This window comes from Leuciscus leuciscus (assembly GCF_965113295.1).
Source record: "Leuciscus leuciscus genome assembly, chromosome: 21".
NCBI classification, from domain to species: domain Eukaryota; kingdom Metazoa; phylum Chordata; class Actinopteri; order Cypriniformes; family Leuciscidae; genus Leuciscus; species Leuciscus leuciscus.
The window spans coordinates 11,886,650-11,913,414 of record NC_138745.1 but is presented as its reverse complement, the minus strand read 5'-3'; the positions used below and the strand labels follow the sequence as shown (position 1 = coordinate 11,913,414).

The 26,765-nt window shown below is 44.8% G+C and overlaps 2 protein-coding genes across 2 annotated transcripts in view; both read left to right on the top strand.

The window, feature by feature from the left end:
• The window catches only part of LOC309485669 (uncharacterized protein), a gene marked incomplete at both ends in the record, with an annotated part of 28,291 nt that extends 19,026 nt beyond the window's left edge, over window positions 1-9,265 (top strand). The window contains one exon of the mRNA XM_082152600.1: window positions 9,250-9,265. Within this exon, the coding sequence (XP_082008726.1) occupies window positions 9,250-9,265 (16 nt within the window). The remainder of the gene's footprint in view (window positions 1-9,249) is intronic.
• Window positions 1-26,765, top strand: part of ccser2b (coiled-coil serine-rich protein 2b) — a 435,236-nt gene that overhangs the window by 179,028 nt on the left and 229,443 nt on the right. The gene's annotated exons all lie outside the window — the stretch shown is intronic.

The following is a 26,765-nucleotide window of genomic DNA, read 5'->3' as shown; positions in this document are numbered from 1 at the left end:
CTGGAGAAAATCCTCTCAAGTTAAAGTCAATCATGACTCATTCGAGTGGGCGTGTCTAACCGGACAAAGGAACCTTCCCGCTCGAAAAATCTCGACAGCTGATTCGTCCTACACGAAGGAGGGGACGGCACATTAGACACTGATAAAAGTCCAGACCTTCAGTAACTCGCTCTCTCATCTCTTCCAACTCAACTCATCCAACTTCTCTTGATCCTCTCCCCGGCGCAGCGCTTCTCCAAGGAACATCTGAAGGAGGCCCTGGCCATCTCCATCGAACGAACCCATGTTCGAGTCGTAGCTGCCGGTCTTTGCAACTAAGATTTCCAGCCTCTCCCATCCCGGGAGACGAATCTGAACTTTCTCGGTAACATCACATTCAGTGAGCCTTTCAAGCTTCCCGCGACACCGGAAGACGCAGCAGAAACAGGACACCATCCTCGCTTCTTGCATCAGCTTCAGCCTGACCAGAAAGAGCACTCGCAAGTATATTGATTCCTATAAAAGCTGTTCCAGGTGTCTAGGTCTTAGGTCTGTGGACTAAGTTACCCTCTATCTTCCCTCTATATCTTTCTTTCTTTCATTTCATTTTCATTCTGATCACGCTATGTTTATGTTTTTGTTCGGTTAAATGTTTATTTGTTGTTTGCATTTTTACGTACGTTTATGTTTGTAGTTTATATAATCTCTAGTGTGTGCCATTTTATTAATAAACCCATGTATACTTTTAATTGTCTCTGTGTTTGAAAACCCACCTTATAAAGTCAATGAAATTTCAAGGTCTAAGCTACAAGCTCGATATTGACTACCTTGAGTAGTTTTAATTCATAAACTCAGAAAGTTTGATATTCGCGGCCAGAAGATAAAACTTTCTTGGAGTTTGAAAAGAGATACCCTCTTCTTAACTGTAATGATCAGACAGTACAGAACAAGGTAATCTCGATAATTGATAAAATAAATGTACATGCGACTTATGAATTATGACCATGAGTCATAAATATTAATATTTCCAAAATTCCCTATATTCTTGAGCTAATTCACATTTACCCAGAGGCATTTACGCTACAATGTATTTACACAGAATATATCGCATGCTCAACTTACAAGGGCTTACAAAGCAGATTGAAGATGTGCTCTGACTGACATGATGGAGGAGCAGGGTAAAGAGAACAGAAAACGCCTCAGGTTACAACTTTAACCCTGGTTCCCTGAAAAAGGAGTGAGACACTATGTTGAGACGCTGTGGGAAAGTCTCTGCATGATTGCATTGTGAAGCACGTGTGAAATCAGTCAAATGGCATGGTGGCATGATGGAACGTCATAGGGCGGGTGACGTCACATTAAGGAAACTATAAAGCATACCCGGAACAAACAGCACTAGCTTTCGAGGCTGAACCAAGTTGATCACAGGCATGCAGGGAGTATGGCAGGGCGTTGAAGTGTCTCGTTCGCTTTCCAGGGTTACAGTCGTAACCTGAGACTTTCCCTTTCAAGGGAACTCACGCTGCGTCGAGATGCTGTGGGAACCCACGCCGCCGTACTAGCAAATGCCTGTCCTTATGAAATCGATATGCACACTAAGGCGAAAGGACCCGAGACCCCGGAGTGGAGCCCAAATCCAGGTTATAGAACCTCACAAACGTGTGCGGATAGGACCAGCATCACAAATATCTTGAAGGGTACCTCCCCAAAGTTAAGCTTTTGAAGCGGCCATACTCCTAGTGGAATGGGCCTGGACAGCCATAGGTGAAGGCTAGCCGAATGACTGATGCGCCAGTGAAATAGTCTCGACTACCCACTTGCTCATCCTCTGCTTAGATGCTGGGAGCCCTTTCCTGGGTGAACCTAAACAGACAAACAACTGGTCCGATTTTCGCCACAGGGCAGCTCTGTGGATGTAGGCATCTACGTAAGCTTCTCCTGATCTGATGTTTGAAAGGGGGGAGGACAGAAGGCCTGCAGCACGAAAGGCCCCGTGACATTAGTGGGGATCTTAGAAACATAACCCGGTCTAGGGTGGAGAAAGGCTTTCACCATGCCAGGTGAAAATTCCAGGCACGAAGGAGCTACCGACAGGGTTTGCAAGTCTCAGATTATTTTGAGAGACGAGATGGCAAAGAGTAACACAGCAGGGATGGAAATTAGCACCCGCCACCAGCCAAATGCGGGTGATTTTGTGTTGTGGCGGGTAAACTCGCTTCACCTACCGGCCACCGTGGCGGGTAAATAAAAATAGCATACTGTTTCACATGGACGGCGGACACTTTTAGAGGAGGCACACCTTCAAAAAAATGTGGCGTTACATCGAAGGTCAAAAAACTTTTTTTAAAGAACGATGGAGAAAAGCAGACAATGGGGAGTCCCGAGATTGGTTAGTTTACGACGAGACAAGGTGGGCCTTAAATTAAAAACGTTCAATTAAAACCGTTATTCAATCACTGTTTAACCTAATAAAAATGACTGATAAAATAACAGATTAAAATATAAAATAAAATATAGATTTTAATAGCTTGATGCTCTTTACATTTTTTGTTGCATTGTAAAAAGTGTCGGTCCATAGGACGGACCTATCCGCGATCGCTCTCCATGGTTCTGACCAAAGAAGAGCGCTTTGGAATCTCCATTACGCATCATAACGTTGTATCTTAGTGCGCTACGAAGACTCTTGAGGTATAACTTAACTAAAGGTACCTATACTACCACTAAAGGTATAGCCTACCATTGCTAGGCGTCTTCAGGGCTATCATCCACTTGCGAGGCAGAGGCGCTGGCGCCCTCCCAGCAACGGCGCTGTTCGCCGAGAAAGATATGATACATCATGAGATGCGCAAATATGTCTGGAGACATGACATGTAAGACATGATTTTGACCACTTCATTGAGTTTTGTTTTGTAGAAAGACTCTTTTTAAAAGATTTTCGTTTTGTATAAATTGTATCTTAATTTTGATCAATGTTTTATCAACGAATTGCCTGTATTTAATAAATAAGAAGAAAATATATAACAGACAATGTAATAAGGCGACGACATGATCACTTGCATTGCATGTGAACTGGAGGGCGCCGAAACTCAGCTTGTGCCTCACAGATTTGAGAAATATAGGCTATATATTACAGAAAGCTTGAAATGTCTACTTTTAAACGAAAATATTCAAAACCAAAAGAAATAGGCTCTCTGATTGTGAAATCCATATGAAATGTGCATTTCTCTCTGGCGTTCATGGCGAATCCGCAAAACACCAGTTTATTAATAAATAATTAAATGTCTCCTTGCTATTTTAGACACATTCATTTTCATTACTTTTACCGGTTCTTTGTGGCAAGCTTTATGCGTGCGGTCGTGCGCTTGAGTGCGGCTATATTACATAAACGCGCATTATCCTGTAGGCTATAGCCTATTTAAGCATAATTAAAATAATATACAGGAGCGATTTGTCCACGAATGGCTTAAATGAACAACAACTAGTCGACTAGAATTTTTTTTAAGTCGGAGGCAGCCCTATTCCACATATTTTCGAACCAGGATCAGGCCATTCTGGGTTGAGCGAGCGACCTTGCGGAATGAGCGAGCGGAGCGGAATTTTCAGAAATGCGCTCTCCACTCACGAGCTCTGATCGGAACAAACCCGTCTGCTGAATTTGCGCAGAAACATCAAGATAGACATAACCAGCTTTTTAAAAATTTTAAAACTAAACATTTAGACTATTTTAGCACAAATTATGATCTTAATGACGATTTTTTATAGTTCTTGACAAAATTAGAATATATTAAACGTTTTTAGTTTGTTTTTTGAAGACAAATTTTGGGTGGGCCTGTTGAAAAGTGAAGTGGGTGGGCCTACTAACGCACCCATAATGCCTTGCCTGGTGTGTGTATACAAGAACGAAAGAGAAAATGTCAGTATTTAATTGAGACTTGAGATTAAATAAACTGCTTAAGTATTGTAGATCTTGTAGTATTAATTTTCACATGCAGTTACACATTGTAGGTTAAAAACAAGAAAGTGGCTGGTAAAAACATTGAGTGGCTGGTAGATTTTTAAATCCACCAGCCACAGTGGCCTGTGGACAAAAAAGTTAATTTCCATCCCTGTAACACAGTCTTAAGAGTGAGGAACTGTTCTGGAACCTCTTCAAAAGGCTCAACGAGAGCCAAAGCAAGGCCTTCCAGTAAAATGGCCAAATCCCAGGCCGGTGCACTTGTGTGTAGTGCAGGTCTCAGCCTCAAGGTACCACAGAGGAAATGAGTAACCAGTGGGTTTCTCCCTTAAGACACACCACTCAAAGGAGTGTGGTAAGCAGCTATGGCCGCCACATTCACTTTTAAGGTGGAGGGGAATAATCCTGCGAAGAAACGCTCGTGCTGGAACTCCAGCTCTGTACTAACAGGGCAGTTAACTGGGTCCAGCTGGTTGAGAGACCTGGGTCTATGAGCTGAGCCCCCTCAGGGGCCAAGCCCACAGTTTCCATAACTCTGGACGAGGGTAAAATATTGTGCCCACTGCTTAGGACAGCTGGTCCCTCCTGATCGGAATCTCCCAGGGAGAGCAGTTGAGGAGGGACACAAGGTCAGAGAACCAGACTCGGGCCGGACAGAATGGGGCTATTAGCAGAAGACAGGCCCCGTCCTGGTGAACTCTCTCCAGAACTCCCGGGAAATGCATACAGAAGCAGCCTCGGCCATGTCTGCACCATAGTGTCTAGCCCAAGAGTAGCTGGATGACTGAGGGAGAACCACAATGGACAGTGTGTCATCTCTAGAGATTCAAACAGCTCTACTTCTGCTCAACCAAACTTCTCCCATAGGTGTTCCACCACCTCAGGATTGATTCTCCATTCCCCGGGCCTCAGCCCCTGTTTCGACAGGATTTCTGCTCCCTGCTTTTTTTGCCCAGGGATATAAACTGCCCCCCAGTGGGAGCAGCATCAGCGTGTGACCTTGATCATCTGATGTTTGGTTGAGCGGAAGTAGACCTGTTTGCATCTCTAGAGATGACACACTGTCCATTGTGGTTCTCCCTCAGTCATCCAGCTACTCCTTGGTTTTTAGCCACCACTGCAGGGGCCTTATGTACAGTAGGCCAAAAGGTATCATGTTAGACGCAGCAGCCATGAGACCAAACAGTCTTTGAAATTGTTTGACACTGTTACATACCCTGTGATAATTAAAGGGGTATTGGGAATAACATTAACTGTCGGAGTTTGATCTCGTACCAATGTAAATGCAGGCAAAGAAGACCACAGCTCTAAAGACCATCAAGACGTGTTTATTTACAAAAATATAATAGAAAAAAACCATAAACCAAACCAACTTACAATAATATTTGCAATAAAGAAAAATTACAAGAGAATATAGGCAGGGGAAAAGAAGAAGGGAATTGGGCGTCAATCAAATAAATGAAATAATCAAAACATAACAATCTAACTATTAATTCAATTCTAAACTGACTAAAAAAGAAAATAGAAAAGAAAAAAAATCTTCAGTATCCGAAGATACCCTATTATACACTACACTCACTAAATCCAAACAAAAATACAACAAATGATGCACGCCCCTTACCTAGTGTTTCTAACACAATAATTCACTAACGGGTGGTGCTCAATGTATATCACGTGATATGCTTACCTTTCCTCTCCTTCCCTCCCATTGTTAGCACAGCCGTTAAAACAAATGGTGGTAAAGAGTGGTTTAGGTAGCACACACAAACACCACAGGATATTAACTATAATACACAAAATTGACGACGTCTCTAAATCACAATCTCTCTCAGAACAACAACAGACAAGAACAAAGGCAAAGGCATTCTCTCGCTCCACGTCAGCATCTCTCTTTTATTGTTTCCTGGTGTCCGACAATTGGAGGAAGGCGGGGCAACGTCATCAGCTCTCCAACGATGATTGACAGGAAGCAGCACCAATGGCGCAGACCTAAGAAAGTGAAAGTAAAGACAAAGAGGAGGAGGGGAGGAGGGGAGGGGAGGGGGGAGGAGGGGAGGGGAGGGGGGGGGGGGGGGAAACAAACAAACAAACAAACAAACAAACACAAAACGGCACTAGCCGTAACAGACACTGAGTGACTGGCCTAGCTTTAGCCTTTTTACTGCTGATAGAAAATTAAATCGATACAAGCAGGGTACAGGCATGCCTGCATCGTCGTCGAATCCCATACCACACCTGGGAAAGTTGTTCTCTGAGCTGGAAGAAGCACACTCTTCTTGGTGTTGAGCCTTAGCCCCACTATCTCATAAGGGCAAGAACGACATCTCGATGCCGAACCACCGAAGACAGAGTCAACCAATCGTCAATGTAGTTCAACACACGAATGTCCTGGAGTCGCAATGGAGCCAGAGCAGCATCCACACATTTTGTGAAAGTACGGGGTGAAAAAGATAGGCCAAAAGGAAGAACCTGATATTGGTAGGTATGGTATGTCATAAATGCAGGGAAATATACAGGCTGACGAAGAAGATTTCAGAACTAAAGACATGTATCCGAACTTTAATTGAGGATAGTAAGAATGCAAGGACTTAAGATACTGACTTGATGCAACTAGACTTGAGAACCGAACGATGTATGGGGTATACATCGTTCGGTTCCGGCTGTACAGCCTGTGCAGCAGGGCAACAGGGTGACTTTGACGTTACCAAAATAGGTGATATCTTTGACGTTGTCAAAATGATTCAAGTTAACATGGATACGTGGAAGCGCTAAAAAAGTCTGTAAGACCGTAACTTTGTTTTTGGTCGAAAATTAGTTATTGATATTTTTGGCACATTCAATACCTCCTTTATCATGTGGATAAGTATCTTGAGTCAATTCTGTTGTTCTTTCGAGAAAATAATGGGTTGTCTTAACACTAACTTCCAAAAGCCCATGAGACACCAAGGCAGAACACCGTAACACCAGTTACCGCTCTTTGGCTTTGTTTTGGAACGGTCAAATTGAGTTAGCCGCCTTTGTTTAGCCGCACATCAATATGAAGTTACTGTGCCAGTTCTATCAAATAATGCTACCTATCAGATTGTATGGTTATCTGCCTTTGTTTTACTGTCCATTAAAATTGAAATTACAGTGTAGCCTGTGTACTTTGTACAGCTGCCATCAGTCCCTGTAACTTCTGATGTCCTCAGAGCTTTGTCCTGCACAAACGCGGTCAGAACATTTTGGTTTTTTTTAGTCAGCAATATCGAGATCTTCCTAGCGATCGGGAAGTGATTAGCAAATAACATCTCTGTAAATGCCGAAGCAATAACGAATTCAGAGAAGGGCATGTAACAAGTTGAATTAGGTCCCACCTCCTTTAAGGTGGGATGCACTCTCTTAGTGCTGAGTGGGCAGACGGTATGAGGAGGGCGAGCTGTGAATATAGCATATATGCGTGTAAAGCCGGTTTAAAATTTCTGTTGCTCTTATGCTTGTTTTATTTTCTATTCAGTAATGTAGTTGTTAGTGACGTATTTTGCAAACTGCCCATGTGAGCGTGCGTGGGATCGATGACGCTGAAAATAAATTACCACTGCACTGTGGAATATCTACGGTGACCGGGAGGGGACATGTTCGGGTCACTTAGTTTTGTCATGGCCACAACATATAAACTCGTGGGAACATGATATTAAATCGTGGGAACTTAAGAATTCAACTTAAGAATGCGCTTTCAGGTGTCTTTCACTTATAACGTAAGTCTTAATGCCAGAGACCGCACTATATCTTTATATGACATTCCTAATTCAAACTCATCTCCATCTCCAACTGCTGTATATGGTTACAGTATTGACTGGTGTGGTACCTTCAACATAACTCGAGGCCACGACATAATGATGTCGTTATCTCAACAAAATGATCGCGTGGCCACGATTTATTATCACGTTCCCACAACTTAATATGACATTCCCACAAATTAATATCTCGTGGCAACAACATATTTTCACGTTCCCACGAGTTTATATGTTGTGGCCATGACAAAACTAAGTGAACCGAACATGTCCCCTCCTGGTCACCGTAAATATCAGTTACGTGAATCTTTGCTTACACTTTGCTACAACCATTCAGGCAAGCTATTCGGCCCTACTGTTTAAAGCGATATAGAATGTTGCGTTGCAGTCTGTATCAGCAGTTTTTAAGAAAACTGCCACGTCAACAATTTGAACTCTGCCGCTTGTGAAGGGAGCAGCAGAGTAGTCAAGTTAATATACTTACCTGAATGCAGTTTGATCATAGTAGAGGGGACATGCTGGTGGAAGCACCTATACCGAAAACTTGAAAACCAACTTGAAAGACTTGGAAGTGGAACTTGAAATCCAGTGTGAGGAGATCGTCTCTCAGAGATTGCTGTTTCTTAGAACCGCCATGCGCTGGTTTCCTACACATGGGTCTCGCTCTGGCGCGGCTGCCAGAGTTGGTGAGATCAAAATCAACGATATGATTTTGTGTTGTTATGGTTGCAATCGAGAAGTGAGTGAACACGGGCGTCGGCTTCTGCGAACTGAATGTTGGCGTCAGCATCTGTGAACTCAGACATGTGTAAGTACCGATTTTTTATACTACGAGTATTAGAACACGATTGGTTAGATGAGAAGGTAATAAGTTACGTAACAATTGAGTCTTCCTGGAAGAACTTACGCTAAAGCGATCTGCTTTACAGCCGAAACAAACTTTGTTGTAATATTTTCCTGTGATCAAGCTGCTATGAAACAGTCTGTATTGTAAAAAGCGCTATTTAATAAAGGTGACTTGACTCGACTTAAAGAAAACGGAATAGAATATCAAAATAAGAATACATAGAACTGAACATAAACCTGACAGATACTGGTGTGCTCAAAATAAACCCAACACCTCTCTTTTTGGAACTGATTCCCAGCCATACTGGGTCCAGTCCAGCAATAACAGATCACAATACCATGATGATTCCCATCGAAGGCAGAGGAAGTTTGAGTGTTCCGGTAACTCGCATGTTGTCATTGCAATGCCATGGCCAACAGTATTGCCGTGAAGTTACACATGCCCAGAGGATGCATCCCCATAACGTCAGCAACTGACGCAGCATGGAGTTCCTTTGAAAGGAATCTGTGATGTTACATTGGAAGACAATGCTGATGTGATAATGTAACATTGTGATTATCTAAAATTAATGAAGATAAGTATGTTAGATAATACCCTTTTCCCTATGTTACCTTAATCATTATATTTATTAATTTAATATAATTTATTTTACTTTATTTTTATTTATCTGTTTTGTTTTATTCTGTTCTCTACAGCAGCAACCCACTCTGAAATTATTTTAAGTGCTCTGTCTACCCAGATTTTCATCTGTTCTCTCTTTGCCTGTCAGCTGAGCCTGGGATCTATTTTTTTCCCCACAAACTCCAAAATCTTTCTATTGTGTCCTTAACCTCTAAACCGAAAAAGAGAATAACTAAAATGGATTGAGATCAAATTATTGTGGGTTAATAATAGTGCACTTTTCTACGTTTGAGGATCAATGTATATAATGACAAATTAACACTGTACCATTTAGTGATGCTGGATCTGCAGTTTAATTTAGTTTATCCCTAAATATTATTTAAGACATTAACTATCACAAATGTAAATGTACATGTGGTTGTTATTTATGCATGAATCCAGTGTAGTGAGTCATGGGGACACAAATGGCACCTTTTCCTGAGTATGAACCTTTTATCTGTAGTAGTCTACATTCTGCATGGTCTTTCCTTTATAATTTTATTTTTTTTTATTTTTTTTTATGACCAAATATTGTGTCAACAACATACATCCATGCTCACAAACAAATCCTTATTATTTCCTGATATGTCTAACTCTGCATTTTGCTCCCAACACATTCCTTGGATGCAGTAGATCAATCAATATGTTGGGATTCATATTTTTTCAATGTGTCATATTGATTGATCTGCTGTGCCATATCTCATTTCAGCTTGGCTATAATGAATGAGTGTGTGTACCCAATGCTGTGCATGAATGCTTCTGGATAATTACTATTCCCAGACCATGCACCTCACCGCGGCATCCTGCTAATGATCAATCACCAGAAGAGCTTGTATTGCCTTTAAAGCATTACATCCTTTAATTGTGCTCAAATGCTTGTTTAGCCGCACAATGTGGACACACATAATGATGAAAAGGGCATGTTTGGACTGTTGGTGATTCAAATCTTAGTTTATGCATGGCATTACATATTTATGGACATATAGTTTTTTTTTAAATGATACTGAAGGGAGTGCCTACTAAACAATGGCAACTCAACACTAAATATATAATACATAATACAAAAACATAATTTGTTACTATCATAGTTTGAAATGGGTGTCAGACAAAGGTGACATTCAAAATGTGCAATCCTGGGCCGGGTAAATGTGCAAATATTTATTTTGACTTGCAGTTTTAAGGAAAGTAAAAATCAGTTTATAATGCATACATACAGTGATAATCGGACACTTAATTAATCTGGTTTTCGCAGGCTAAAGGAAGTAGTCAACATTAGAAATCCATCCTTACATCAACATTTAGCAACACGTAGGCTAGTGTGGAACATCTGACCGGACAGAAATTGGATGCCACAATGTCTGGTGTTATCGGGAACATCACAAGAAATGTCAACAAATATCATGCTGTATCGAGTTTGTACCCCCTACGGAAAGCGTTAGCAAATGAAAATGCTTCACTTGTTTTAACTTAGCTTGTTTCTACAACATTTTGAGCTCATCTTTTGTGTTCCATTGGATTCCCATACCGACTGCTCTTCATCATGAGTGCAATAATGTGCCAGTTGTTACCAAGCTTATTGCATAAAAAAATTAAAAAATGAATCTAGCTGGTTATGTGATGCAAACAATAAACTGTATTAGCTTATTAGTCTTGCACTATAGTAGTGTTTTGCAATTTTAAGATAGTAGTACTGTGTAAGGAACCATGTGAAAAAGTATATCTTTATCAATCAATAATCTGCCACAGAATTTATAATTGGTGTGAAAATAATTTTAGCTGGGAACTGCAGTGAATTGTACGTAGGTATGTTTTTGGAAAGTGTCAGTAGAGTCGCTCCCCTCACCAAATAAGACTGTGTTGCCACATTCGTTTAGTTCATGAAGAGAGCATTACTGAGCTAATACCGCATTGTCCGGGCATTTAATTGTATCACTGAAATAAGACTTTGTTTTCATTTTGTGTTAACCCCAAAGCATCATTCGGGTCACAACCCTGATTTAGTGGTGATTGCAGTTTTCAGTAAATTAGCTAAATGACATAGCCAATGTACCAGCCTAATAGGGAAGAAAAGCCAGACGCTCCTCCAGTCCTTGAGATGATTTAATTAATATATGGCAAAAAGTTATTCACAGGCTGTGACAGGAAATTGTCAAAGGCCAAATGCACATGCATCAAGACATGGAGAACAGCATTTAGCTTGTACATTAAATTTAACCATGGAAAAAACAAAACACAGCAGCCAACTGTAAGAATTATGTGCACATTGGAATCCAAGTCTAGATTTCTTCCTCTGAATGAGTTGCTGCATTTGGTAGACTTGTTATAGATCTTTTTGCAAAAAGGCTACTAAATTATAATGAATTATAGTCTTTAAAGTGATCCAGCCATGCACACTTTGCCTTTCTGACGAGATCTGACGAGATCAGGCCTGTCATGATGATTATTCCTACAACATTTGTTGGAGATTCTGCAACGCATTGACACACACACACACACACACACACACACACACACACACACACACACACACACACACACACACACACGCGCACACACACACACACACACACGCGCACACACACACACACACACACGCACACACAGACACGCACACACGCACACACGCACACACACACACACACACACACACACACACACACACACACACACACACACACACACACACACACACACACACACACACACACACACACACACACACACACACACACAACCTAGCTTTGGAAACACTTTGAAAACACCTATGAGCCATTCTCTGTCCAGACATATAAATAAAGACATGCATTTCACTGACTATAAAAGCAACTGATGTAAATAACTGTTTTAACTCCAGTCATTTATCATCCTAATGTCTACCTCATGATAATAAATACTTGCTGATGAAAAATATTATTGTGTTACATACATGGTCAACTTTGATTAACCTTGAATGAATTTATGTTGAGATGCAAATGAGCAAATAAATATAAAAAGATGTGGATAGAGTTCAGACTGCAACATAATGAATGCTGTAATGCAAAAGTAGAGGCGTTTGGCAGGAACATGATTTATACAAAAATATTCTATTTAAATGCAGCAAAATGGATTAATTACAGTTTTTGCCCGTTGCTTGAACACTATAGACACATGCTTAAACCAAAGTAACATAACTTGAAGTTGTTGTGACTATACCTTAAACAAAGTGTAACCATACCTTAAACAAAAGCGCTGCTTTGCACTTTAGTTGCAATTCTGTAACACACTTGCTCCTTTCTGCAACACACTTGCTCCTAGACACTACACACTATTTCATACATAAGACACTTAGTTCAAAAATGAAATCTCAGGGTACCATTGGGAAAACACATCTATTCAAAATACAACACACATCGGTTAATTGAAAAGACATAGACACACACCTGAAAACACTTACTTACAAAACTGAACACCAATCAGCCAGCTACAAAAAGGCCTCAGTTAAGCCATTTTGAGAACTTTGCAAGCATGGAGGCAGGGAGAGGAAGAGGAAGAGGAAGAGGAAGAGGAAGAGGAAGAGGAAGAGGAGGAGGACAGAGAGAGAGAGAGAGAGAGAGAGAGAGGAGGACGTGGTCAAAGAGGCCACGCAAGGACCATTATTTCGGATGACATAAGGGCAACTTTGGTGGACCATGTCAAAAACCATGGCCTGACTATGAGGGAAGCTGGACAGAGAGTCCATCCTAATCTAAGCCGCTTCACAGTTTCATCCATAATAAGGACATTCCGACTGGAAAACAGGTATATCTTCAACTCTCTACTCTACTCAAACTGTATCTAGAGTATTTACAGTACTGTACCATATCGCATTACTGTATCACATGTATTGTATTCCAGGGTGGTTAATGCTCCTTTTTCAACAAAAGTGGTAGTTTTGTGAAACATACCGTGATAACGTGTTGAGATGTTTCAGTACTGTGTATGGTAAATACAGTAAAGTTCAGTATACACAGTACTGTAAAAAAGAAGCAGACGAGAACAATTTGTGGTTGCATTTTTCTACAGAATGGCTAGAAGACCTACTGGGGGTGGACGCCAACGCCTGTTCACCCAACAGCAGGAACTTGCCATAGTGAACCTAGTCAGAGCAAACAATGCAATCCGTCTCCACCAGCTACAGCAACAAATACTTGCAGATAGGCAAGTATTCAACAACATAAATCGAGTAAGCATCACAACTATCAGACGGATCTTGGTAAAGCACAACATGACCATGAAGCAACTGTACAGGGTCCCATTTGAGAGGAACAGTGTCAGGGTCAAAGAACTTCGACATGAATATGTACAGGTAAGTGTTTCAGTCCTTTACATTTACAATAAAGAATGGGTGCAGTCCAGTAACAGATGAATATGTACCACTGGATTAGTACCACATAGATACATTCAGAAAGCTACACAGGTACCTGTGTGGTGGGATGGGTCGGTTCTGTATGTGTAGTGTAAGTGTGTGCTTTGAGTAAAGCCATCCACAATATGTATTTTTTGTTACAGAGAATCTTGGACATGGATGGAGCTGCACAGCCGCATGAATGTATCTACATTGACGAGGCTGGATTCAACCTTAGCAAAAACAGACGACGGGGACGTAATATAATTGGCCATAGGGCAATTTTGCACGTCCCGGGGCAGCGCGGGGGAAACATCACACTGTGTGCTGCCATAAGTCTTCGAGGGCTACTGCACCATCATGCCAAACTGGGTCCCTATAATGCACAACACATAATCACATTTCTAGATGCACTTCATGATGCAGTTGTACAGGATGGACCAGAGCAGCCCAGGTTTGTTGTTGTCTGGGATAATGTTAGTTTCCATCGGGCTGCTCTGGTCCAGAACTGGTTTTCTGTGTTTACGGTAGTTTATTGTTTGTTTTTATTTTTGATTTAACTGAATTTACTGTACTGTAAAATATACTAATGTAATGATTTTGAAAACAGTATTTCATTTTTTGGTTGTTGTGAAAACATGCCCTCTGTGGAACTGAATAAAAACATTGAAAACAAAAGACTGCAGTTTTTTATATAAAGTAGACTAGTGTGTTGCTGCTGATCTGAAAGTGTATTCATATGATGCAAGTGGATATCATTTTGTCATCAGAGTGACATTTTGACAAAGGATTGTTAGGTTTTGATAGTCGAGTTTCAATTTGACAGAGATGTGAATGGTTTATTTCCTAGTGTTTTGTCTTATTTGCTTGTGTGTAGAGTTTTGACACAATGAGCCAAATTTAGCAAAACGTGTGTAAGCAATAGGCAAAAACTGTAATGGATTAATAGTAATTAATAACAATTAGGGTAAGATGAGGGAAGATGCCCCCCTAAGAACAATGCATTTGCATTGAATGTATCGTTCGTCTGGTAGGCAATCCTAGAATGGACTCAACAAGCTGAGACGGACATTATTTGTAATAACGTTTCTATTAATAATATTGTTTTCAAAATGTACTTCATGGTCAAGATGCAGTAAGTGATGTTGTACTGGACTTATACTGACATCTAGCGGCATTTATGCAGTATGTCAAGTATCAAATAACGGGGGATGGAAGTTAAGTCAGAACAGCATCTTTGAGACACTTATTAACCAAGCACAATTTAGCAACATGCTAAATAGTTATTGCTGGAAGTATGAGGGCATCTGGATCATCCATATGCCTAAAAGACTCAAGTGTTGATTTAAACCACAAACTGCTCTTTTTCCTTGATAAATTTACTACATTGAATTTGATTAATTTGACTAACACAGAGCACTACTGGGAGCTGTCAGACTGCTCATTAATGCATTGCATGTGAATGTGCATGCGTTTCTCACATTACATATGAGAAGAATGAGAAAGTGATCTGCTGTGGTCCTCCACACATGTGGCTCTCCACAAACCTTTAAAATTCACTTAATCTGGTTTCTGCCAAACTGCCATTCTCCCACTTTCTTGTTTCACATCCAGGCAAATATTGATCCACTAAATAACTTCTCAAGGGCAGCTCCCCGCTAGAGCCATGCTGTTAGAGATAAGGTTGCAGATGGCTTGTGTCAGTCATGCTACTTGTTAGCTGGTTGTAGAATGAAGCAGTACAGATGACACTAAACACTGCGCAGGTACTTGAACAGCAGCAGGGATGGAACATATTCATATTCACATTTTCTCTGTCACATTCATCTTTTTTTGTCTTTATATTCACCTTTCAAGCTTTAAACCTGCTATTTGTGAAAGCCTGAAACACAAATAATTCAATCAACAACAAATCACATTCTTGAGCATTTTATTCGGGTAGATCGTGAAAAATCTATCAGCTGGGACATTTCAACAACAATGATTAAAACAGGCATATGCCTCTTTCCAGAGTTTGTCCTACCAAATCATCAAATGGAGATGGGGATTAACCACAAAAAGCAAGTAAGTAATGCGGATATCCCATGAACGAAACGTTGGCGCTAAAACGCTGGCAATTTTCAAGTGTTGGTCACTCCCGCCACTGAGAGTGAGTTTCTGGCACGCACGTGAACTACTATTTTGATTTTGGAGAGGAGGATCCCCTACCCCCTTTAATCACTCCCGAGCCTGTCTGCTCTATTTCGGATGAGCTAGTCCCGCCCAGCTTCCCCCTCACACCTCCTCTCGATACGTTTTTCGCCAGTCCCTCTGTTCATCATCAGTCCCTTGCTACCCAGCCCTCGCTGTCTCCCATCATCCCTATAGTTCCTATTCAGCCTCCTGTTAGTGGCATGGCTACACCTGGGTTCTGCTGTGAGCCAGCTTCTCCTGGGAGTGGAGATCCCGTGGCTCCACCCCCAGCCTCAAATCATGCCACCTCAGCCCATCGCCCTGACTCCTCCGCCTTTGCTCCTTCCTCCCCCGACTCCAACAGTGACCATCAAGCTTTTGGCTTCACTGGACTCCCTCTGACCATTGGCTACGCCTGGGTCATTCATCGGCAGCACATCGCCATGGACTTGAGGACCGTGTGCTGCTCTCTGGCCCTCCACCCCCATGGCTCTGTTTGGCTCCGACCTTCCCTCAAGCTAGGCCTCAGCCCTCTGGTACCCTGTTTACACTTAATTGCCCGACCGAAACAGCTGTACTCACTCAAGCGGTGAAAGCATTATCCGTATATCTGTGTAATTTGCGCGCTGTCGCGGAAGCGTCAGCGGAAGCGTTCAGCTCTCGTGTTCAGCCTCCTCGTGTGAAGACCGACTCGGGAAAAGACCAGCGACTCTACCTGCGCGACTCCACCGAGCAAGGACACCTGAAAGGCACTTAAGTATCTCCTCTTCCCTTCCTCTTCCCTCTACTTACCTTATTGTTCACCTTAATCAACATGTGCTTTCAATACATTCCTGTTATCTCTCGGCACCGTCCTTTCATCACGCGCAATAGGCAGCGCAATACTGCCAATCTGCGTCCCATCCTCACATCCTCACATACTCCTCTCTCTCTTTCCGTGGGTCTATGGAATTGTCAGTCAGCAGTCAATAAAGCTGACTTCATTCCAGCCTTTGCATCTCATTCTACTCTCAGTATCTTGGGGCTGACTGAGACCTGGATTCGTCCAGAAGACTCAGCAACCCCTGCTGCTCTCTCTAGCAATTTCTCCTTCTCCCACTCCCCTCGCCAGTCTGGGAGAGGTGGGGGTACAGGGCTTCTCGTTTCTAACAATTGCAAATACTCCACGCTCTCTTCTCTATGCAACAACAACTCATTTGAATATCATGCTATTACACTTACAACCCCCATTAAAATCCATATTGTAGTCATTTATCGCCCCCCAGGTCAGCTGGGTAACTTTGTAGATGAGCTGGATGTGCTGCTGTCCACTTTCCCTGAGGACGGCACCCCACTTCTAGTCTTCGGTGACTTCAACATTCATCTCGAAAAGCCACATGCAACAGATTTCACCTCTCTCCTAGCCTCTTTCGATCTCAAACGACTCATCACCACAGCTACTCACAAATCAGGCAACCAACTGGACCTGGTTTACACACGCAACTGCACCACAGAAAACATCCTGGTGACACCTCTCCACGTTTCAGATCATTTCCTCATTACTTTCAGTCTACAACTCTCTACCCCTGCACCACCACCCCCACCACCAGTCACTTTCAGACGAAACCTGCGCTCACTTTCCCCCTCCCATCTCTCCTCTGCCGTGTCATCCTCTCTTCCCCCACCCTCACAATTCTCATCTCTGGATGTGAATACCGCAACGGACACCTTATGCTCCACTCTAATCTCTTCTCTAGACATTATCTGCCCTCTCTCCTCCAGGCCAGCACGCACTACTCCCTCTTACCCCTGGTTATCTGAGGTTCTTCGGGAACACCGGACCAAACTCAGGGCAGCGGAGAGGAAATGGCACAAATCAAAAGACGCATCTGACCTGAGTATGTATCAATCTCTCCTCTCCTCCTTTTCTGTTGATGTTCATGCTGCAAAATCTTCATACTTCCACAACAAGATCAACAGCTCCTCCAACACACGATTACTCTTCAAGACATTCAACTCTCTCCTCTGTCCACCTCCACCACCTCCCGCCTCCTCCTTAACTGCTGACGATTTTGCGACCTTCTTCACCAACAAAACAACAGCTATCAGCAGTCAGTTCTCAGCTCCACACACACAGGAACCCAGACCGACCCCTTCCACAGCCAATACCCCTCTGTCCTCCTTTTCTTCGCTAACCGAGGAAGAAGTATCTACACTTCTCCTCTCCAGTCACCCTACCACCTGCCCGCTTGACCCCATCCCCTCACACCTTCTACAAGCCATCTCTCCCACACTTCTACCATCACTCACACACATCATCAACTCATCCCTCCACACTGGCACCTTCCCTACAGCATTCAAGCAGGCTCGGGTTACTCCACTGCTCAAAAAACCAACGCTAAACACATCATTGGTAGAGAATTACAGACCTATCTCTCTCCTACCATTCATTGCGAAGACACTTGAAAGAGCTGTCTTCAACCAACTAACATCCTTCTTGTCTCTAAACAACCAGCTGGATGTCAACCAATCTGGCTTCAAGAAAGGACATTCAACTGAGACTGCATTACTGTCAGTCACAGAAGCCCTACGGATCGCAAAAGCTGCTTCCAAATCTTCAGTCCTCATTCTCCTGGATCTGTCTGCGGCCTTCGACACAGTGAATCATCAGATCCTTCTGTCCACCCTCTCATCACTGGGCATCACAGGAACTTCACTCCACTGGTTTGAGTCCTATCTCACAGGTAGGTCCTTCAAGGTCGCATGGAGAGGCGAGGTATCCAGAGCACATCAGCTGACCACAGGGGTTCCCCAGGGTTCAGTTCTTGGTCCCCTCCTCTTCTCCATCTACACCACATCACTGGGACACATCATACAGGCACACGGTTTTTCCTACCACTGCTATGCTGATGACACGCAGCTCTTCCTCTCCTTTCAACCAGATGATCCCACAGTAGCTGCACGGGTCTCAAGCTGTCTGGCGGACATCTCCACATGGATGAAGGAACACCACCTGCAGCTCAACCTGGCAAAGACTGAGCTTCTCGTCCTCCCTGCCAATCCGTCTCTACAGCACGACTTCACCATCCAGCTAGAGTCATCATTAATCACCCCATCAAGATCGGTCAGAAATCTTGGAGTAACGTTTGATGACCAGCTGACCTTCACAGATCACATTTCAAAGACAGCTCGATCATGCAGGTTTGCACTGCACAACATCAGGAAGATCAGGCCTTTCCTAACTGAGCATGCAACACAACTTATCGTCCAGGCCCTGGTCATCTCTAGGCTTGACTACTGCAATGCCCTTCTGGCTGGACTCCCAGCATGTGCGACCAAACCCCTACAGATGATCCAGAATGCTGCAGCTCGTCTTGTCTTCAACGAGCCCAAGAGGGCCCACGTCACTCCTCTGTTCATCTCTCTGCACTGGCTACCTCTAGCTGCTCGCATCAAGTTCAAGGCACTGACGCTTGCTTACAGAACTATCACAGGCTCAGCTCCCTCCTACTTTCACTCACTCCTACGAGTCTACATCCCTACCAGACACCTACGATCGGTCAACGAGCGACGTCTCGTGGTTCCATCACAGAAAGCCACAAAATCACTTTCCAGAACATTCTCATTTACAGTTCCATGCTGGTGGAACGCTCTCCCCACCCTCATCCGGAATGCAGAATCCCTGACAACATTCAAAAAACAGCTGAAAACCAATCTCTTCCGTGAGCACTTAACCTTATAAGAAAAAAAAAAAAAAAAAAAAAAAAAAAAAAATCCTTCCCCTTTGAAACATCACTTATCAGGCTTATGCTACTCTGAATAATACCTGAACTTCGTATTTTGAGCACTTCCTGCGTTGTTGTTGCTTTTGCCTCTTTATGATGACTCGCTGAATTTAGTCCTAATTTGTAAGTCGCTTTGGATAAGGGCGTCTGCTAAATGACTAAATGTAAATGTAAATGTAAATGTAAATGTTTTCATCTCAGGGGATCGTAGCTGCGGTTCCATCGCAGAGTCAGGGACCGTCAGTGTCACTGCGCTCTTTCGGCTCTCTGTCCACCACCATCAGCTCTGTTACCTCCACTAGTCCCCAGGATGCCGTGGATACCCTCACTACTATGGCTCCTCCCTCTAGCAACGCCATCGTGGGACGCTGTCCTGGCTGTGGCCTGGCTGTGGCCTGGAGTGCCATCAGGCCATTCCTGCTCAAGGCCACCCCCTGGATAACACCACCATCTGCACCTCCCTGGACTTCCTTCTGTTCCATCCCTCTTCCGTCGTCCACCAAAAGCCAAAAGCTCCTCCATCCATCTGCGGGCATGAGGTCGTGCCTTTCCGGGAAGGGGCGTAATGTCACGATATCACCCTGTTTGGACTTTGGGTACATTTACACGACAACAATATACCTAAAACTGAGAATTCTTTCCTTTGAGTTTTCCGCGTACAGACGACACCATTGTCAAAATGATCCCCATTCACACGGATCGACCAAAACGACAAAAAATGCTGTATTCTGCTGCAGGCCATTAGATGGCGATGAAGCACTATAGACTGAACACGTAATGCACATGTGTATGACGTCATCTTATTCAGAGATTCGCTTTTTTGCTGTTTACACAAAGACCGTTTAAAAAAACGTGCACTTTGAAACCCGTTTTCAAAGTTTGTGTTTTCAGGCACCCAAAACGCTGTTGTTGTGTAAATGAACGGCCAAAATGCATAGAAAGTTTTGCATTTTTTTGTTGAAAACGGTGTCATGTAAACAGCCCCTTTGTTTTCTGTTTGTTTTCTGTTTGCACTATTTCCCTGCCTGTTTTTAGTCATAGTCACTGATTTGATTTCATCATTACGTTCAGGTGTGTTGACATTATCACCTCGTATTTAAGTCCTTTGTTTTCAGTTCCTTTGTCTGGACACGTTCATGTGTGGTTGTGTTTTGCTTGCTCTTCTTCGTATGGATTTACCTTGTCGATATTATTAAATACAGTGTTAAATCTTCGTCTTCGTGCCTTGCTATGCAGCATAATCGTGACACCTACAAAATTAACACACTAAGAATTGTTGCAATGGGTCTATGGGCTGAAATATGTGCCACCAGAAACTGAATTCGAATCAATTATATTTGAATTTGAATCGCTAAACTTGAATAATTGCATTGGAAAACGTCTCAGGTTACGACTGTAACCTATGTTCCCTGAGAACAGGGAACGAGACACTACGTCAGAATGACGCTATGGGGAACGCCTCAGGCGTGACAGGTGTCTGAAATCACTATCAAATCACGGCAATCACAATGACCGGCGACAGCCCGTGAATCATTAACGTGAATGATTAACGTGCGACCTGCAAATATAAAAGGGCGCCTTGCCAACATGACAAACATCCTATCGTCTGAAGGGACTGTTGCAGGCAGGCCCCGAGGCATGGCAGGAAGACGTAGTGTCTCGTTCCCTGTTCTCAGGGAACATAGGTTACAGTCGTAACCTGAGACGTTCCCTTTCGAAAGGGAACTCTACACTACGTCAGAATGACGCTATGGGGAACGATATACCAACGCCACCATGCTAAGGGGAGTGCATGCCCAATGGCAGTGACAACTGTCAGAACCAGCAAATTCAAATGAAACGCTAGAACCACTCACCCTCAGGTCACACTGGGCTGTCAGTGACAGCACTCCCTACGGTCATAGCCCAAGCTATATGATACCACAGAAAACCTCCAAAAAACAAAGTTTAGTGAAAGGTCTACCTGGGCCTGCTCAAGGGCCTAGGACCACAACTTCAACTCTTTAGAAGGGGTCCCTTCTAGGGAATGTGGCTAGGGAACCCGAGGGAACCCCAGCCAGTCACTATTCAGGGGAACGTGCCACCTGAAATGCCACCAGGCAGGCCTGACCTGGTGTCACTACATAGGACACTACAGTCTGGCCACTTCCTGTCTGTCCGAAGACAGATCCTCTGGACACTCGCCTTTAGGAAGGCATCCAACCCGAGGAACTGCGGAGCAGGCAGTGAACCACTCGGCCCGGATCTCAGAGACGGGATATCCTGGAGAGTATGACTCAGCATAGTGCTTTACAACCCTTGCCAGCGAGGGGAGTTTCTCTACTCGATCCACGGATCAACCCAGTGTTTGTGTTTCAAAACACTGAGGAGGCCTGTGAGGGCCTAAGGACTGATCTAACTGGGAGGCCTCATGAGAGGCCTACGACCGACTGACCAGCTTCAGGAGACCACATACTCATACTGACCCTCAGTGAGGGGAGCACTAGATCTACCTGGTAGGCAACCAGGCTGTAGCAGGATAAAGAGGTTCCAGGAGGGAACCCGTAGCAGAGAATAAAAACTTGAGTCAAGCCAGGGCGCAAGCTCACATTCGGTAGCTGCCTGATAAGGTCTGCTAAACTGAAAGTAAGCGGCCACTAGCTTACAAAACCCAGCACCACTGTGAAATTACTCTCAGAGAGACCTGGAGAGGCCTACTACCTGACAACCACAAAACGTGGGAGCTCACTTTCAGAGAGGCCTGGTGAGGCCTACTACCTGATAACCACAGTGCATGGGAGTTCACTTACAGAGAGGCCTGGAGAGGCCTACTACATGACAACCACAGAATGTGGGAGCTCAACTTAAGGGAGGCCTAGTGAGGCCTGCTACCTGATAACCACAGTACATGGGAGTTCACTTACAGAGAGGCCTAGAGAGGCCTACTACCCTTTACCAGAAAACCACATTAAGTGGAAACTCAAGGTATGTTGGAACTCAACTCCAGGGAGGCCTGGTGAGGCCTCCTACCAGAGAACCATGACATGAAGGAGCTTACTTTCAGGGAGGCCTGGAGAGGCCTACTACCTGAAAACCATAGCTGACAGTGGGCCAGACTGGCAGTCCAGTTGACTGTCTTTGGGGCTTTGCCTTCAAAAAAGCGGGAATCCAACCTCAGGGAGGCCTGTGGGGCCTGCCACCTAGTAACCACAGTATGTGGGATTCAGCCCTCAGGGAGGCCTAGTAAAGCCTACTACCTGACCACCACAAAAATTGTGGGAGCCCATCTTCAGGGAGGCCTGAAGAGGCCTACTTCCTGAAACAGTCTAATCAGCTGGATGTGACTGCTGCTGGGGACTCGCCTAACAGGGAGGCCTGGTCGAGCCTACTAGCTGATAGCGAGTCTATTCTGCTACCTCATCGAGCACTGCTGGAACCATACCATTAAAAAACTTTTCCTATAGTTTTGTACTAGTGTATGTTCCACAATGTTGTGACCCACCTCCGAGGAGGCCTGTTAAGGCCTACTACTCGGCAGTGAGCATTCTGCCCGAACTACCAGGGCCAACCACCGAAGGTGAGCTGGCCTAGGAGCCATATGTAGGGGCTACCCGGTCAAGGAGGCCTGCTGGGGCCTACTACCTAACTGTGCAGCCTTCAAGGCAGAAAACTGTTACTACAGCGCTTACCGCATCCTGGTACCTAATCACATTGCCAAAGGCAGTGTACTCAGCAAAAAGCAATACCCTTATAGCAGGGGAGTACAACATACGCCACTCTGCCTAGTGGAGGCCCCACTTTAAGGGCCTACCTACTATATGCATGGGCGTCAGCCCATGGCAATGCTCTGGCTTCAAGGGAGCGGAGTTCAAAAGACCGGAATGAAATGTAGTTAGAACTCCCTGCTCAACCGGAGCCATCGTGGTGTGAGGTAGATAATACAGAGCTGAGAATGGAATACTCAAAACTACCCTGAGTTAGCAGGGGAGTAACACCATATGCCCCTGAAAATTTAGACAGGGAGCGAGCCTGTAAATGGCTCCAAAGGGTGACAGGGATTTGTCCTGTGCCCAGCCTAGGGGAGCGGGGCTTGCTTGCAAGCCAACCGACTTTCACCCATCACTCGAGCGGTTCAGCTCAACGGGCTAAGTGGAGCCAGCTCAAGGCCTAATCATAAGTAGCTCTGTTCGGCAGGGTCTGGCAAACTATCACATCGCAGAGCGAAAGACAGCCTAACCCTGCCTGAAGGATCATACCTCAAATACCACCCTGCATTACTCTATCACTCCTGAATGCAGTGAAAGGGGCGGGCCTTGGCCAACAACTCCCATTTAAGGGAGGAGGCTGAAATAAAGGGGAGGAAGCCTACACCTTGAATGAATGCGGCAGCTATACTTAGCAGAACGCCTCCAAAACCCCTAGCATAGCCTAGGCCAGCTATAGAGGCGGCCCGGGTGAGGGCCGACCTACAAGCATAGATCTACCTGAGGGCTCGGAGGAGCCACAGCCTACTAGATTGAGAGGCTAAGAAACACTCACCTACTGAAACCTTAGAGCTCAGGGGAGCGAAATACTCAGGACACCAATGTCACAAACCGATAGGTAGGACATAAGATCTATCTGAAGCGCCAGCGTCAGTCTAAACCTAAAGCAAAAAAGCTCTTTTTTTTTTTTTTTTTTTTGGAAGACCAACTACTCTACCCCTAGGTGGCTAAAAGCCCTGAGGCTAAATAGAAATGAGTGGTGGCCCACCACGCATATCATATGTTATGACAGGAAGGCCATCACACTCAACACGGGAGCCAAATCTTTTTTTGAGCTTCTCCCTAAATCGTTCTAGCCACAAGCTGGGGGGAGGCTTCAGGGCCCTGAAGTCCAATACCTTACCTCATTGCTCCTCTAGGAATGACCCCCCTAGATCTATACAGGGAACAAGGTCTGTAGAGAAATACAAATCAGTGTTAGTATACACACAGAAATTTGTTTAAAAACCAACCAGTTCACCTGCGGCGTGCGGAGTGAAGACTCGCCAGAGAGTTCTTTATGAACCTGGGGTCCATCACCTTACATGCCTGAAAGAGGCGCTCTCACCAACCAAGCCGAGGCGGGCCATCAGAACTTTGTTCTCATCATAGGCCCAGCCCCAGGCCTGGTGTAAGAAACGCCTGGGGAGTCAGGAAAAAGAGGAGAGGCTGGGATTGTACCGCCCTCCAGGAGATGATCCATCACTAACGCTTTGATCGTTTGTACTGGATCACCTCCCTCAGATCCTTCTTTTTCCTGCGGGAGTCACGCCTCCTCTGTGACCTGTTCCTACATGGAGGGGGTGCACGAGAGGCGACACTAGCTCTCTGGCCCTGTCTACGGCCCTCAGGTCGTGAAGGGCCAGGCTCTCCCGCCTGTCTGGGCTCGGACCCGGATCTCAGCGGTATACAGGTCCTAAATGCCGCTGAGCGCGCCTTCGCCTCCCTGAACTTTCCGGCCTTCGCCTCCACGGAGGTGCCAAAAAGTTCAGAGGGCGAAACCGGTGCATCAAGGAGAAAGGCCTTCTCTTTCTCCCCGATGCCAGCCAGGTTCAACCACAGATGCCTCTCCGTGGCCACCATTGCCGCCATCGAACGACCGATCGAAGCGGCAGTATGTTTAGTGGCTCGGAGAGCAAGATCTGTGGTGCGGCGCAGCTCAGCCACCGCCTCAGGGGACAGCCCTGTCCCCTGGTCGAGATCCCCCAGCAGGTCGGCCTGGTACGCCTGCAACACCGCCATAGTGTGCAGGGCGGCACCGGCCTGACCCGCTGCCGTGTATGCTCTGCCATTCAGACGCGCTGTGGTCTTGAGCGGTCTGGATGGCAGGGCTGGAGCACTCAGCGTCGACGCCCGCCCAGACACGAGATGTTTCGCAAACGTCTCGTCAATGGGCGGCATCGACACATACCCATACTCGCCGATCCCCTCAACATCAGCGAAACTAGCCCGCTGATGTCGGTGGATCCGAGCAGAGTATGGGTTCTTCCATGCCCTCTCGATCTCTGTATGGAGATCGGGAAGAAATGGAAGGCTCGCCTGAGCTGGTGGTCTATGGCCGGGGAGAAATCGATCGTCCAGCCTGCCACGAGCAACTTCTCCCCTAACGCGCCGCCATGGCAGTTGCAACCTGTCAGTGGCGCGTTCCATTACATCCAGCAGCTCAGCATACACGGGGCAGGGTGGCTGAGAGGGTTCAGGGTCCACCTGAATGACCTCCTCCTCATCCATCACCTGCCCGTCCTGAAGAGCATCTGTTGCAGGAATAGTCAGAGAAAAATCCTCTTCGTCATCCACCTGCAACTCACCCTCGTCATCCGCCGAATCATCTGAGAGGTTAACACCCCTCTCAAGGCGATCGGCGAGATCCCTCTGGGAACCCCATGACGCGAGTCGCCGCTCTGCCTCAGCGCGAGCGGGACCTGAGTCACGAGGTACAGATGGTAAGCCCTCCTCACTCGAGAAGAGGGCTAGACGAGAGCGGAGCGTTTTCAAAGCAAAACGCTCACAGTTTGCACAGACGGCTCCCTCAAGAGCCGCCTGTGCGTGCTCTTTGCCCAGACAGAGAACGCACAGTTCGTGTGTATCACCCGGCGTCAAATACCTTGGGCACGGATCTGCACACTTCCTGAAGCTTTCAGCCTTCTCCGTGCGTTCCATACTTCTTTGCCGACTTTTTTTCCAGCGATATTTCAAACAGACAGTCCCTGAAGACGAAAAGATGTTTGTCATGTTGGCAAGGCGCCCTTTTATACTTGCAGGTCGCACGTTAATCATTCACGTTAATGATTCACGGGCTGTCGCCGGTCATTGTGATTGCCGTGATTTGATAGTGATTTCAGACACCTGTCACGCCTGAGGCGTTCCCCATAGCGTCATTCTGACGTAGTGTAGAGTTCCCTTTCGAAAGGGAACTGAATTTGAATCACATAATTTGAAATTGTATTGTTTAATTTGAATAATTGCATTGAAAAACTGAATTTGAATTGTATAATTTGAAATTGAATTTATTTGTTTGGAACTGAAGTCCCATACAATTTGATCCTCACTGAAAATTCAACTCTCTATATATCCTCACATTCAGTTCTCTCAATTCAGATTCAGATCACTAAATTCAATTTCAAGTTACTGTGACAGACATCTGGGTAGTTGGAGGATGAAGGAAGAGCAATCGAGCGCAGATCGATAGATAAGAGTTATCCCTTTTATATATATATATAAGGGATAATGTATATAGCGAGGCGGTTGTT